Here is a 16,075-nt window from a genome sequence, read left to right as displayed (position 1 = left end):
CCCCCCCCCACCCCCCCCCCCCCCCACCCCCCCCCCCCCCCACCCCCCCCCCCCCCCACCCCCCCCCCCCCCCACCCCCCCCCCCCCCCACCCCCCCCCCCCCCCACCCCCCCCCCCCCCCACCCCCCCCCCCCCCCACCCCCCCCCCCCCCCACCCCCCCCCCCCCCCACCCCCCCCCCCCCCCACCCCCCCCCCCCCCCACCCCCCCCCCCCCCCACCCCCCCCCCCCCCCACCCCCCCCCCCCCCCACCCCCCCCCCCCCCCACCCCCCCCCCCCCCCACCCCCCCCCCCCCCCACCCCCCCCCCCCCCCACCCCCCCCCCCCCCCACCCCCCCCCCCCCCCACCCCCCCCCCCCCCCACCCCCCCCCCCCCCCACCCCCCCCCCCCCCCACCCCCCCCCCCCCCCACCCCCCCCCCCCCCCACCCCCCCCCCCCCCCACCCCCCCCCCCCCCCACCCCCCCCCCCCCCCACCCCCCCCCCCCCCCACCCCCCCCCCCCCCCACCCCCCCCCCCCCCCACCCCCCCCCCCCCCCACCCCCCCCCCCCCCCACCCCCCCCCCCCCCCACCCCCCCCCCCCCCCACCCCCCCCCCCCCCCACCCCCCCCCCCCCCCACCCCCCCCCCCCCCCACCCCCCCCCCCCCCCACCCCCCCCCCCCCCCACCCCCCCCCCCCCCCACCCCCCCCCCCCCCCACCCCCCCCCCCCCCCACCCCCCCCCCCCCCCACCCCCCCCCCCCCCCACCCCCCCCCCCCCCCACCCCCCCCCCCCCCCACCCCCCCCCCCCCCCACCCCCCCCCCCCCCCACCCCCCCCCCCCCCCACCCCCCCCCCCCCCCACCCCCCCCCCCCCCCACCCCCCCCCCCCCCCACCCCCCCCCCCCCCCACCCCCCCCCCCCCCCACCCCCCCCCCCCCCCACCCCCCCCCCCCCCCACCCCCCCCCCCCCCCACCCCCCCCCCCCCCCACCCCCCCCCCCCCCCACCCCCCCCCCCCCCCACCCCCCCCCCCCCCCACCCCCCCCCCCCCCCACCCCCCCCCCCCCCCACCCCCCCCCCCCCCCACCCCCCCCCCCCCCCACCCCCCCCCCCCCCCACCCCCCCCCCCCCCCACCCCCCCCCCCCCCCACCCCCCCCCCCCCCCACCCCCCCCCCCCCCCACCCCCCCCCCCCCCCACCCCCCCCCCCCCCCACCCCCCCCCCCCCCCACCCCCCCCCCCCCCCACCCCCCCCCCCCCCCACCCCCCCCCCCCCCCACCCCCCCCCCCCCCCACCCCCCCCCCCCCCCACCCCCCCCCCCCCCCACCCCCCCCCCCCCCCACCCCCCCCCCCCCCCACCCCCCCCCCCCCCCACCCCCCCCCCCCCCCACCCCCCCCCCCCCCCACCCCCCCCCCCCCCCACCCCCCCCCCCCCCCACCCCCCCCCCCCCCCACCCCCCCCCCCCCCCACCCCCCCCCCCCCCCACCCCCCCCCCCCCCCACCCCCCCCCCCCCCCACCCCCCCCCCCCCCCACCCCCCCCCCCCCCCACCCCCCCCCCCCCCCACCCCCCCCCCCCCCCACCCCCCCCCCCCCCCACCCCCCCCCCCCCCCACCCCCCCCCCCCCCCACCCCCCCCCCCCCCCACCCCCCCCCCCCCCCACCCCCCCCCCCCCCCACCCCCCCCCCCCCCCACCCCCCCCCCCCCCCACCCCCCCCCCCCCCCACCCCCCCCCCCCCCCACCCCCCCCCCCCCCCACCCCCCCCCCCCCCCACCCCCCCCCCCCCCCACCCCCCCCCCCCCCCACCCCCCCCCCCCCCCACCCCCCCCCCCCCCCACCCCCCCCCCCCCCCACCCCCCCCCCCCCCCACCCCCCCCCCCCCCCACCCCCCCCCCCCCCCACCCCCCCCCCCCCCCACCCCCCCCCCCCCCCACCCCCCCCCCCCCCCACCCCCCCCCCCCCCCACCCCCCCCCCCCCCCACCCCCCCCCCCCCCCACCCCCCCCCCCCCCCACCCCCCCCCCCCCCCACCCCCCCCCCCCCCCACCCCCCCCCCCCCCCACCCCCCCCCCCCCCCACCCCCCCCCCCCCCCACCCCCCCCCCCCCCCACCCCCCCCCCCCCCCACCCCCCCCCCCCCCCACCCCCCCCCCCCCCCACCCCCCCCCCCCCCCACCCCCCCCCCCCCCCACCCCCCCCCCCCCCCACCCCCCCCCCCCCCCACAGGGAACTGTAGTCCATAACATCTGGAGGGCCGCAAGTTTGACATCTGTGGTCTGAAGCAACTTCTTGTGTTCACAAGACCCTGGAGAAGAAGAAGAAGAAGAGTTTGGATTTATATCCCCACTTTCTCACCTGCAGGAGACTCAAAGGGGCTTTCAATCTCCTTGCCCTTCCCCCCTCACAACAAACACCCTGTGAGGTAGGTGGGGCTGAGAGAGCTCCGAGAAGCTGTGACTAGCCCAAGGTCACCCAGCTGGCGTGTGTGGGACTGTACAGGCTAATCTGTATTCCCCAGATCAGCCTCCACAGCTCAGGCGGCAGAGCGGGGAATCAAACCCGGTTCCTCCAGATTAGATACACAAGCTCTTAACCTCCTACGCCAGTGCCGGTCAGAGAAAACCGAACAGGCCTCGGTAGACTGGCCGGCCTTGGGAAAGACAGCTTCCCGTGCTCCCACTTTTCTTGCCCCCCACCCCCAATTCACAGGTCTGCTGAGGAATAGGGCATTTAGTGCCTCTTTGGTGGACACATGAAACCCCTCCTGCTATTATGCCACTTTTCAGAGTGCTTGCTGGAAGTGTTTTGCACTTCTGCACAACAGCCCTGCGGCCTTAGATTCCGTTTTGCTGAGGTGACTGGCTCAACCAAGGCTGCTGCTCAGTTTTGGGGCCTGGCCGGCCAGTGAATTTGGGATCCCGGAGCTCGTTCGCCGGTTCCCAGAGTAATGAGAACGTGGCTGCTGCCGTTTCTTTACTCTCGAAGACCGACATCCTCCCTTAGGAAATGCCACTTTATCTCTAAACAGGGGCGTCCAACTCTGGCGCCCCAGAGGTCCATGGACGACAGCTCCCATCAGTCCCTGCCAGCATGACAGTACAGTCAACAGGATGGGACATCCAACAAATCAGCGATGAGATTTGGATTTCGGAAATCTGAAACCAATCAGAAGTCTGAAAACAGACCCGAAACAAAGCGGAAGCATTTAAAGACGACACGTTATATGGCGAACCTATGGTGGCGAACCTATGGCACGGGTGCCAGAGGTGGCACTCAGAGCCCTTTCTGTGGGCACATGTGCACAGAGTTCATCATGGGGGGGGGAATCACCCCCCACACTTACTTCTAGGCTGGCCTGGGCATGATCCTTTACCTGGGAGTAAGCTTGGTTTCTGGCAATGGGGCTTGCTTCTGAGTAAACCCTCCTAGGGTCGTGATTCACCCATTCGAAGTGTTGCACGGTTGCTTCACCAAGCTTGCTCCTGAGTAACGCGCGCCTCGGAGCCAACTGTTTTTTCTAAACTAAAACTTCAGTATTCAGGTTAAATTGCCGTGTTGGCACTGTGATCAATAAGTGGGTTTGGGGTTGCAATTTGGGCACTCGGTCTCAAAAAGGTTCGCCATCACTGTTATATGATGTAGGAATTACATAGCCAGGTTACGCTCAACAGCAACAGACAATATGTACTATAACCTAGCAGTATAGTCAACAGTCCATTGCATTATTTTGTTTGATTAAGAATCCTGCTGTCAAATTGTTTTATATCAGGGATTAAATGCCAGCGACATGAATTGTTTCGTTGCCTTAGCTTAGAGGGTTTTTGTTTGCTCAGGTAGCATTTCCAGTCCCTCTCAAACTGGGTCTTTCCTGCTCTTTCGCTCTGACCCATCAGTGTGGCTTCATTCGTCTCAGCAGGTTCTTCCGCAGGTGCCAACCTACAAATGGACAAAATCGATAACTGGCCATATCTTTCCCGTCAGACTGAATTGTTTTATCCTATGTTATGCCCTGTTTGCTGATTGACTCAATAGGTTATCTCATTTCTGTAACCTGTCCAGCCCCACTGCATTGTGCTGTCTTCCTGGGAATCTTTGTTGTTAGATAAAAATGTTTTCTCATACTTTATCATCAGTTTGTTGATTGTAGGAGAGACCAACTCAGCATGCCTGGACACTCGCAGGCCCCAAAATCACTCTGAAGTGTACAAGTATTATCTCTTGAATGGGATGATCCTCTGTTGGTTTGAACTTGGGAGCTGTCCTCTGGTTCCTCCTCCTCCTCCTCTCTGAGTAGCCATTGCTTCTTTCCCCTTCTCTACATGGACCATAACTGAGACAGACGTTTCTGTAGGTCTCTCCTGTAGAAACAATATATCATACTTGTACACACATGATGCTGGGCCAGCTGGCCGCTTGTGACAGGGAAATATACTCCTTGGATTAGGTTTCTATCTTTCTTTGAGAGCCAGCGTGGTGTAGTGGTTAAGAGCAGGTGCACAGTCTTTTCAAAAGGCCCTTATCACCACCATACACAGTCAGAATTTCATATACCTTTACCAAGGAAGCAAATGAGTCAGCTTATTTGTGCTCTACAGTTAAGTTCTTGTCATTGCCCCAAGGTCTCCTGGGAAGTGTAGTTCCCACCAGGCCATTTTCAGCCTCAAGTGAACAGGCCTCTTTCTCCAGCTTGCACTTTCAGGCTGAACTAAGATAAGAAGAAGAGGAAGAGGAGGAAGAGGAGTAGGAGTAGGAGTTTGGATTTATATCCCCCCTTTCTCTCCTGCAGGAGACTCAAAGGGGCTGACAATCTCCTTGCCCTTCCCCCCTCACAACAAACACCTTGTGAGGTAGGTGGGGCTGAGAGAGCTCCGAGAAGCTGTGACTAGCCCAAGGTCACCCAGCTGGCGTGTGTGGGAGTGTACAGGCTAATCTGAATTCCCCAGATAAGCCTCCACAGCTCAGGCAGCAGAGCTGGGAATCAAACCCGGTTCCTCCAGATTAGATACACGAGCTCTTAACCTCCTACGCCATTACTGCTGTGGGGGGGGGGGGGGGCAGAAAATGTAGAGTGTGCACCGGACGCAGTTTTAGCCCAGCTACGCCTCTGGGAGGCAAAAGTTAGACCTAGTTAGACCTTGGGAATCCCCAAGGGGTGGTCTATAAATTCAAATAATAAAATAAATAAATAGATAGTCTACTCCTTAACCAGCAATTTGCCCCTTTCAGTGTGCGCCACCGGGAGCTAGCAAAGCTCAGACCAAACGAGATGCTCTGTCTTCCAGATGTCTACTTTCCTATTCGTTATAATTTACATTCTGGTTGCCATATTGGGGTCGCAAAGAGCATATTTAAATTCCAAGCCTGCAGAGCACAAAGGCAAAATCATTTCTGTTTTTAATAGCAGTCTGCTGTGGGTGGTGGCGATGGAGGGGAGGGATAAGAATACGGTCACTTCCTGTTTCCCGGCCGCACCGTTTTCCTTCCAGGGAGGAAGTCCTTCATGGGGTCACAGTGGGATTTGGGGCCAGATCTGAGGGTTCGTGGCTGTTGAATTCTGCCTCCCGTTGGGTGTCTTGGATGCACACACAACCCCATACTTGGTAGCCCTGATTAAATAAACGTCTTGTTTGCTGCAATGCTTTCTCTTCTCCAGAACTGCCGTGCCAGTGGGAGAGACAAATAACAGGCCCATGTTTAGACCAGCTGGAGTTCTGCCCAGGCACTTGGGCTGCCCCAAAGCTTTCATGCTGTTGACTGATAGGTTTGTCTGACTTGCGTGGGATTCAAGATTTAGTGCTGGGTCTTGGGAATCCAAAATGTTTTCCTATGTGAGTGCCAGCTGAAGTGATTGGGGAGCAAAACCAGAGGAAATTATGGTGCTGGATGCTGACTTGAAGAGCAGGGCTTCCGTTGTGCTAGTAAGTAGGACTTTTTTTTTGTCTGATTGCAGCAAAAATGAGACAACACACAATGCCACACATGTTGATGTGGCCCAAGAAGAACCTTTCAGCTGGACGGATTGTTTGGGGCTTCCATGGGGGACGGATTGTCTGGGGCTTCCTAGAGGCAGCTGGTCAGAGGGCAAGACTTGGCAGGCTTTGGGTCTGATCCAGAATGGCTCTTCCATATGTTCTTTAATGGTGTCTGTGTGTGTGTAAGGCAGTGGTGTCTAAATCTGGCGTTTCAGATGTTCATGGACTACAATTCCCATCAGCCCCTGCTGGTGTGGCCAGTTTGGCACTTCAGATGTTCATGGACTACAATTCCTGCAGCCCACTGCTGGCATGGCCTGATGGCTCAGGCCATCAGTAGTTGGTAGTGGGATTGAGGCTTTTTGGTGAGGTCGTTTGACCTTATGGACAACACTGTAAAGCAGGGGTGTCCAACTCTGGCACTTCAGATGTTCATGGACTACAATTTCCATCAGCCCAGTAGGGGCTGATGGGAATTGTAGTCCATGAACATCTGAAGCGCCAGAGTTGGAAACCTCTACTGTAAAGCCACCAAGGTAGGGTAGGCTGGACCTAGGAGATGCTGCTTCTGTGGACTGTGAGCACGTGGCCCAGGCATGTTGAGAGGCGGGGGGTGGTTAATATGGAGATGCTGCAGATTAGGCCCTGTTTTACCACGTCTTTCTTCTGGCAGGGAAGACAACTATGGGGTTGTGCAGGGCGTGTGAGTGTATGCACCCTTTGGGAACGCAGGGTGTTTCTAGATCCCTGGCAGAGAATGGGTGGTGAACTGGAGCACGGAGCCACCTTATCGAAGGCTGAAGTGTGGTGGCAGCCACCTTCGGACAACGAGATGCCATAAAAGGGGGGCAGCAAATCTGAGCTGGGGGTGCTGTCCTTCAGAAAGGGCTCCTCTTTCACTGAAGCGGACCTGCATGAAGTTGCGGCCATCACCAGATGCTTCAGGGTTGTTATTTTTTTTTAAAAAGCGTCTTTCACTTGAGGGTCAGAGGTCAGTGGCGCTTGGGTGGACATGGCCTGTCCCTTCCACTTTGGAGAGTGAGGCAGAAAACTGATGTGGCGTCCACGAGGATCCCTGGCCCCGTGTTGGTAGAAAGGCTACCTTGCAGCGAGCACCCTCAGGCAAGGGTGCAGCGTCTCTGAAAGCCGGGCATCTCCGCTTTCTTTCCCATTGCAGCCCCCCCCCCCCCCCGACCCCCAGCCTGTTGACTTGAGCAGAGAGTCCGCGGCTCCACCTCTGAAAAGTTCTTTGTTTCCACAGTTCGGCATCTCCTCTTGAGCGGCGTCGACCCCAACCTGTGCAATGAAGACGGCCTCACTGCGCTACACCAGGTGAGTCACAAAAGCCTCCCTTCTCAGTTCTTCCGCACCAGTTCCAGGCTGCTCCCTCTGCTTCTCTGAGTTGCACGGTTCTGTCTCTTCTGGCTGCTGTCTGTGGGGCCTCTAGCAGTTTCCCGAGTCAGTGCCCAGGGAACTCCGTGCCAGCTGAGCCAGTGTGGTTCTCTCTTGGTTGGGCAGGAGGAAGAGAAGGGCAGCCTTGTGTGGCATAGGAGCACGGCACGAGGTCGAGCACAGACACACGAAACGCCCGTAGTCAGGCCAAGGGTCCATCAAGGTCAGCACCCACCGTCTACTCAGACTGTCACCTGCTCCCCAGGGTCTCAGGGGTGGGAGGGGTCCTCCACATGCCCTCCCACCTGGAGATGCCAGGCACATGGCCAGGGCCCCTGTGCATGCCAAGCGGAGGCCCTGCCACTGAGCCGTGACCCCTTTTCATGCACAACTTTTCATCCTGGCAGGGCTCAAAAGCTCTCACGGCACCAGCGGGAAGTCATGAGGAGAGATTGCCGTGTCTGCCGCGCTCGGGGCTGGGTGTGTGCCGTGGGAGGGGGTCCCCCCTGACTCTTGGGGCCCAACCGCCAGCCTCTTGTCAGCCTGCTAATGCCCGCCACCCCCAGTCCTGCCCGGAGGAATGCCCGCCTGCCTGCCTGCCCGCCCTCTCTGCTCTGTTTGCTCTCCCACTTGCTCCTCGCTGCCTCTGCCACTTGGAATTCCGGAATGCGCCTGCCTGCCTGCCTGCCTCCCTCCGTGCCAAAGGGCTGGAATGCTGTTTTCCGCTGATCTCCAGCCTGCTGCGAACCCTTGTTCAGAAGAGGCCCCCAGTGAGCCTTTAATCCCTGCCCTCTCATCCCCCCTTCCCCCCCCCCCCCCGTACAAAACGAAGGTGGAGGGAGAGCGGCTGGAGCTGTAACTTGGCATGAACTCCTCTGGCACAGAGCAGGCTGCCTTCCTTCCCCTGGGTTGGTCTCGTGAAGCCGCCTGACGCTGAGTGAGACCCCTGGTCCATCTGCGTCTGTGTGGTCCAGTCAAAGTGGGGGCAGCTCTCCATTAGAGGTCCTTCACTGCCTGGCTCTGGGCAGGGGTCTGCAACCTGCAGCTCTCCAGATGTTCATGGACTACAAATCCCATCAGCCCCTGCCATGCTGGTGGGATTTGTAGTCCATGAACATCTGGAGAGCTGCAGGTTGCAGACCCCTGTGGTAGCGCCTTCTGCGGACCAAGCAGGTGCTCTGCTGCTGAGCCACGGCCTCTCTCCAGCTCCTTGGCCCCCTGTCTGTCATTCCCCAGCACACCTGTCTATTAACCCTCTGATGGAGACTGCAAGAGGGACAGCTTGGGAGTCTTCTATGCAGAGGGGTGGTGCAGCAGAGATCCGGCTGACTCCCGCATTCTGGAGTCAGTGGCGTAGTGGTTAAGAGCAGGTGCATTCTAACCTGGAGGAACCAGGTTTGATTCCCTGCTCTGCTGCTTGAGCTGTGGAGGCTTCTCTGGGGAATTCAGATTAGCCTGTGCACTCCCACACACGCCAGCTGGGTGACCTTGGGCTAGTCACAGCTTCTCAGAGCTCTCTCAGCCCCACCTACCTCCCAGGGTGTTTGTTGTGAGGGGGGAAGGGCAAGGAGATTGTCAGCCCCTTTGAGTCTCCTGCAGGGGAGAAAGGGGGGATATAAATCCAAACTCTTCTTCTTCTCTTCTTCTCTAGCTGGGAGCGCACTTTGACAGTCTTCCATCGGGAAGTCTCCTTCTGCCCAGGGAAAGGGCCTTTGCTGGCAGAACAGATCCCTGAGATCTGACTCACATCCAGTGGTGTAGCACCCATGGGCGGGGGAGCATGAGCACATGGTGCATTCCACCCGGGGGAAGGCGCCGCAGCAGGGGCAGAGGGCGCGTGCATGCCCCGGTTCCCCTTCGCTCCTCCCCTGCCCACAGCCAGTGTGGTATAGTCAGCAGGGTGTTGATCTTGGACAGAGAATGCCTGCCTGGGTCACAGTCAGAGGTGGGATCCAGCAGGTTCTCACCAGTTCCCGAGAGCGGGTTACTAATTATGTGTGTGTCCCCAGAGGGGGTTACTAATTGGGTCCGCTTTTCCGTTAGAAATTCCATTAGGTCCAAAAATCATAAAGTCCTGTTGTTTCCTACGTGGCTGGTTAGCGAAGGTAGAAAACGGGATAATTCTCCCTGTTGGGCTGTTTTAAAATCACGTTTTAGAAATATGGTCAAGTTCCTTGTTTAAGGAAAGTTTCCTTCTTTTGATTTCTAGAAACAAAATTAAGTATTTGAAAGTATTAAGTATTTGACAGGCAGTCAATTAGAGGAGAAGTCGTTGTTTCTGTTGGCAGTAGACGATGGGACTTGCTATAATGAGTTTAAATTATGGACAGAAAGATACCAGCTGGAAATTAGGAACTTTTTTTTTACAGTAAGAGTTTTTTACAGTAACAGAGAAATTATTAATGCCCCGCCCCCGGAATGCCCGGCCACGCCCCCGTCGTGCCCCGCCCAGCCCCATTGGCGCTACGCCACTGTTTGAATCCCACCACCATGGGAACCTGTTACTAAAAATTTTGGATCCCACCACTAGTCACAGTCCTGCTTCTGTGAAGCTCACCCGACTGGTCTTGGCCCAGTTTTCCTCTGTCAGCCTCCGAGGAAGGGCGAGGCAGAAACGTGGAGAATAAATGAGAGTGAATGAATGACGGTGAGGCTGGGCTGCCCCTCCCAAACTCAGCCCCCCCTCATAGTAAATGAGGTTAATGGGGTGGAGCTAAATCCAGGCAATTAAACAGCCAATTGCAGGGAAGAGAAGACTGGGGGAACGCCAGCCATGGAAGAGTCCGCTGGCCAAGAAGGAGATAAACTGAGAAAGGGGACTTTAACATTCGGCTTCTGTTGGTGAGCTGCCAAGAGGAAGAAGAAGAGTTGGATTTATATCCCCCCCCCTTTCTCTCCTGTCAGGAGACTCAAACACCCTGTGAGGTGGGTGGGGCTGAGAGAGCTCCAAAGAACTGTGACTAGCCCAAGGTCACCCAGCTGGCGTGTGTCGGAATGCACAGGCTAATCTACTTCCCCAGATAAGCCTCCACAGCCCAAGCGGCAGAGCGGGGAATCAAACCCGGTTCCCCAGATTAGAGTGCACCTGCTCTTAACCACTACACCACGCCGGCTCTCTTCAGAGGGCTTCTACGTGTGCCTGGGCAGGTGGACCCTGAGGCACAGGTGTGTTGGGATAGGTCGATGGCAGAGGGGGGTTCTTGCTTGAAGGGAGGGAACGGCAGAGGCAGGCTTTTGACCAGATCTATCTATCTATCTGTCTGTCTGTCTGTCTGTCTGTCTGTCTGTCTGTCTGTCTGTCTGTCTGTCTGTCTGTCTGTCTGTCTGTCTGTCTGTCTGTCTGTCTGTCATTCATTTATTATTGAACTTATATACCGCCCTCCCCTGGAGGGCTCAGGGTGGTTTACAACAGAAAAATGACAACAGGTAAATAAATAAACAACCGCTGTACATTTAGTACTGGCGTATTTTAAAACACAGTGTCCAAATCATAATATAACATTTCAAACAACAGATGGCGTCTAAGCTAAAAACTCCTCTAAGAGGGGAAATCAGAGCCCCCGCTGTTAAAAGAGGGGAAAGAAGGGGGGGGGGAAGGGGGCATCAGCGGTTGGCCTCCCCAAAGGCCCGGCGGAATAGCTCGGTCTTACAGGCCCTGTGGAACTCATTAAGGTCTCGCAGGGCCCAGACAGCTGGAGGGAGAACATTCCACCAGGCAGGGGCCAGGGCCGTAAAAGCCCTGGCCCGGGTGGAAGCCAGCCGCATTATGGAAGGGCCGGGAACCACCAGTAAATTGGCCTCTGCGTTTGGCACTGGGACATGTGCCAAACGAGATGGGACATGTGGGGCCAGACGGTCCCGCAGGTACGAGAGTCCCAGGAGTTCCCGAGCAGCACCTGTTGGCTGGCTAGTTGAGCTCCGGTTTTAAACACAGCTCCCGTCCTCGGAGCCCCGGCTGTCTTCTCCACTGCTGCTTTGGGCATCCAGTGCCGCCTCCTCCTCTCTGTTTGGCCCCCTGCTGCCCACCTTTCTCTCCTGTCTTTCTCCAGTGCTGCATCGATGACTTTGGGGACATTGCTGAGCTGCTGCTGGAGGCTGGCGCTGACGTCAACACCTGTGACAGCGAGCTCTGGACCCCGCTGCATGCTGCCGCCACCTGTGGGCACCTGCATTTGGTGGAGCTCCTCATTGAAAAGTAAGGAAGGGGGGCAGGCAGATGGCGTCACGGCTGGTGCTCGGAGGCAGGAGAATGCTGAGCACCAGGCGGCAGTGTTGTGCGTGCGTGCGTGCGTGTGTGTGTGTGGGAGTACTCTTTGTCAGTCTCTGCAGAGGTGGGGATCCTGGCTGGACTTTGCTGTGACCCAGAGGGGCTGACCTTGCCACAAACACCATCAGATGAGTTTGTGTGAGCAGTTGGGCTGCTATCTACTCAATACATGAAGGGCATTTTACCGGAGGGTTCCCACCCTCTTCCCTTCAGTAAAGGGCTACCAAGGTACTTTTACAATATATCTTCACCATATCTCCGACGTACCTTAATGCTAGCCCGACTGAACGCCCTACCTTCAGCAGTCCTGAGCGGCAGATTTCTCCAGATCCCATACCAACAAAGAACGTGTCCCTGCTCACAAAAAGCCATTGAAACAATCGAGCACATCCTCCTAGATTGCGAACTATATACTTCATCCAGAAGACAATATATAGACCCACACACTGAGAACTATGCGTACTCACCAGACAAGGTCAAATCCTTCTTTCTGCTTTGTGATCAGTCTCCTCAGAGATCCCTAGACGTTGCCAAATTCCTGGCGCTGGCACAGCAGATTCGCCACAGATTTTAGTTTATTTATTTATTTATTTATTTATGGTTTTAACTGCAGGAAATGTCTGAACCTACTTATTTTAACTTGATTCTCCTCAACCTCCCTGTTGTATTTTAAACTTATGCCAATAAAAAGGTTGATGATGATGGTGAGCAGTTGGGCGGGGGGGGGGGGGTAGCCGATAAAGTTTGCTTATTGTAAATCATTTGGCTTAACTCTGCTTGGATGGAAAAGCCTCCTTCCCAGAGGCCTGAACCCCTCCCCCCCTTTAGCCAGTGCAAGTATTTTGCCACCCGCAGTCATAAACGGGTGTTTCTCACTCTTTCCTCCTCCCAGGTCCTTACAGGTCTGAATCGTGCATTTGGCTCGGACGCAGCGTCTGGTCTTGTGCGTGGCAGGTTCCCAGGCCAGACCCTGGGCTTCCAGGGCGCTGCTCGCCGGCTCAGTTGTTCGCCACGGTGCTCACTCCCCCCGCCCAGGGAGGGCAGGAGCCGGCCTACCACGCAGCACCTTCCTGAGCTGCCCGCCACTGAGCTCCACCCCCCCGTCTCCCTGCAGACTGGGGGGTGGGGCTCAGCGGCGGGCATCCCGGGCCTGCACTGTGGCAGCAGGCTGTCCAAGCTGCCTGTCGAGGCCCAGCCCTCCCTGCTGTCCCTCATAAGTGGGGCAAGCAGGGGGGGCGGGTGAGCTGGGGCGGGCGCAGGGACCCAGTCATGCCCCTGGGCGCCATTTAGGCCCGGTATGCCACTGCCCTCAGGGAAATGATCCTGTCACCAGATCCAGCCAGTCTTGGCTTGAGCCTCCTGTACAGTTCCAGGAGGTCTTGACTGCCCACAGAAGAGGAATCTACAGCTGTCCTCTTATCAGTAGCCAAGGGCAGAGGCCCCATTGGCTGGGAAAGAGTCCTCCCCTCACCAGAGGGCCTCCCATTCGCCCAGGGGTGGTGGCAGCAGCTGCCAGTCCCAGGCTAATTAACTTGTGGAATTCACCTCAGCAGGATTTGGTTGCCAGCGCCAATTGGCATATTTATAATTTGGCTCCTAGGCTGCCTTTCCCCACCCAGGCTTAGGGCAGCTTCCAGCAGAACAGTTCCGGAGCAATCAAACAGCCAATTTGACTGCAAATGGCACCCTAAGTATTTCTCATTAAGAATGGGATTAACAATATGCAAAAACAGAAGGCCTCTGACGACAAGGAAAGGTGACTGAAGCAACATCTGCTCTGGGCGCCCGCAGCCCCCCGTACCCCCCACAGCCCTTCCTCCCCCACGCCCCCCACTTTCCTTTAGAAGTTGCAAGAGCCGGCCTGCAGGAAGGCTAGGGGTGGGGCTCGGCGGTGGGCAAAATTACGGCGGGCCGGCTCCTGCCCTCCCCAGCCTCCCTGGGGGGTGCGGGAGCCAGCCTGCAGCCATGGCAATCAACTCACACCCTGGCACAGGGGAGCCACTGGCTGGTGCCTGGCGCCCCCCATGGTATGCGCCTGGGGCAGGGGTAGGGAACCTGCGGCTTGAGAGCCGCATGCGGCTCTTCTGCCCTTGCACTGCGGCTCGCTGAGCCACCGACTTCATCCTTGCCCGCCCTGCAGGCAGTAGGGCGGGCGCACCAATTGCCCACAGCCGGCTGGGCCGCGTCGTGGGTTTCCCCTCTCGCCCGCCCCATTGGAGCCGGGCGGGCGCTTTCCCGGTGGCCGGCGAGGCCGAGCCGCCAGCTTCATCCTTGCCCGCCCTGCAGGCAGCAGAGCGGGCGCACCAATTGCCCGCGGCCGGCTGGGCAGCATCGCGGGCTTCCCCTCTCGCCCGCCTTGTTCGAGCGGGGCGGGCGCTTTCCCGGCGGCCGGCAAGGCCGAGCCACTGGCCCCATCCTTGCCCGCCCTGCTGCCTGCATCCATGTGCTTCTCAGAATGAGTGGAGTAAAAGGTAAAAAAGCCCAATATATATAGTGTTATCTTTATTTTAAATGTCAAAAATTATTTGCGGCTCCAAGTGTTTTCTTTTCCCATGGAAAACGGGTCCAAACGGCTCTTTGAGTGTTAAAGGTTCCCTACCCCTGGCCTGGGGACATGGGTTACCCCACATTCCCATTAGCAGTACGCCACTGTAACCCATACAGACAGTGGTTCCGGATGTCCAGACACGGCTCTGGGAAAGAGTGGCTGGGACGGGCTGACTTTGCATAAGACAGATTCATGTGTTTATAGGAGTGCCCCCCGCCCCGCCCACCCCCTCTCTTTGCTCCCCGCCTCCAGGGGTGTCCAGCCTGTGTCCTGACCTGTTATCCCCGTACCTTTTAACCAGCCCCTCTCAAGAAGTTCGGCCAAGTGACTTTCCTTGGCTGTGACTCGTAGCTTCTGACCTGTTGCTGGAATGAAACATCCGTTCACACAACCCTCACCCCTCCCCTCAGTGAGAAAAAAGATATCCCCCCCTTCTCCCCCAGTGAAGGAGGCAGCATCCTTAAGAAACCCTCCAAAGCCACAGCACCAGAGCCTGAACACACAGCCTGGAGCCCCACTGCTCACCTCACCTGGAATCAAGGTCGCCTTCGCTGGCTCTGAGTACCTGCTCAGATCCTGCTGGTAGGGCTGTAAATATTTAACAAGGGTATACTGTTGATCAGTAATTGAGTCCTCGGTGCCTGCAGGGCTCTCCAGCAAGCCAGGCTTTGGGCCCGCAGCAGGAGAGCTTTCAGCAGGGGAGAGCTCAGGATGAGTCCTTGCTGCAGCCAGCATTTGTACTGTGGCAGGGAGTTCCCCAGTTGCTGTGCCTGCACTGTGGATCTCCCTGCCTGTGGATTGATGCTCCTTGCTGATTTTCACTGGCCGGCTTAGCCGAGCATCAGTATTCCCTTCAGAAAGGCTTTAGGGCAGACCTGGGCATTATATGGCCCGCGGGCCACATCCGGCCCACCGGATGACCCTGACTGGTCCCCCTGCCGTGCTGGGGAGCGAGGCGCCTTTGAAAGCCCCGCAGAAGCCGGCTGCCTTGGCTGCCGGCTTCTGCGGGGCTTTCAAAAGCGCCTCGCCCCCCTGCCTTTTGGCCCGGCCCTCCACAATATTTTCTGTTTCTTATGTGGCCCCATGGAAAAAATAATTGCCCACCCCTGCTTTAGAGCATCAGTGGGGACAGGGCGAGACTTTGGGTGCATAATCCTGAATGGGTCAAAATAGGAGCAAGGTACACGCCCTCTCAAAACCCAGTTGTTTGGGTGATACATTGGGACTGAGAAGAGGGAATGGCACGTCAGCAGCTTATAACTACAGGGTGTTGTGATACTGCAGGAATGAACAGCTTGACAAATGCACAAAGGGTGCATGCAGCCACAAAGGTGCAATTGTGGGAGACAGTCAGCATGCGTTTGTGTGTGACAGTGTTCTTGGGGGAAGGTCATTTTCCCGGATGGTCCCCCTAGGAGTGCAGAGGGCTACCATCATTAGGACCAACAGATGAAGTTCCCGGGTGCATCTGCTCGAAATAATCTTATTGTGACCGAAATTTCCTAGAAAACCCAAACTTAGAGCCAAACTGGACTTGAAGGCATCCTCTTGGCCACTGTGGGGACTCCTCGAGTGATTTTTAAATTGCTTTAAAAAGTGGGCTGGGGGCCCCACTTTTGTACTCTTGCCATCGGCTCCCCCAAAATGCCAAACTGGAACGTCCTCAAACCTCCCCCTCTCCCCCCACCCCAGCTCACACACACTGCAGTTGCAGGCAGGAGGAAAGGAGGGCTGTGCGTCGCGCTTCTGGCGTTATGAAATCACTTGAGCGTGGTGATGGCGACTGCAGTCAAGTCTAGCCTGGCCCTTATTTAGTGTTTTGTGAAAAGAAGCAGTGAGGAATTTGGAAAGAGGCTGGGAACTAACAATTGCACTTTCCAAGATTTTTGAGCTCTCCAAGGATTGCAGCCTTAGCAA

General features: G+C 59.4%; 1 protein-coding gene across 1 annotated transcript in view; it reads left to right on the top strand.

Annotated features, from left to right (window-relative positions):
* PPP1R16A (protein phosphatase 1 regulatory subunit 16A) overlaps positions 1-16,075 on the top strand; it is a 48,494-nt gene that overhangs the window by 16,740 nt on the left and 15,679 nt on the right. The window contains 2 exon segments of the mRNA XM_048482650.1: positions 7,213-7,283; positions 11,393-11,538. Of these exon segments, the coding sequence (XP_048338607.1) occupies positions 7,213-7,283; positions 11,393-11,538 (217 nt within the window).

The sequence above is a fragment of the Sphaerodactylus townsendi genome, unplaced genomic scaffold, assembly GCF_021028975.2.
Source record: "Sphaerodactylus townsendi isolate TG3544 unplaced genomic scaffold, MPM_Stown_v2.3 scaffold_19, whole genome shotgun sequence".
Classification (NCBI taxonomy): Eukaryota; Metazoa; Chordata; class Lepidosauria; order Squamata; family Sphaerodactylidae; genus Sphaerodactylus; species Sphaerodactylus townsendi.
The sequence above is the reverse complement of the archived record's forward strand: the minus strand, read 5'-3'. Positions and strand labels throughout refer to the sequence as shown.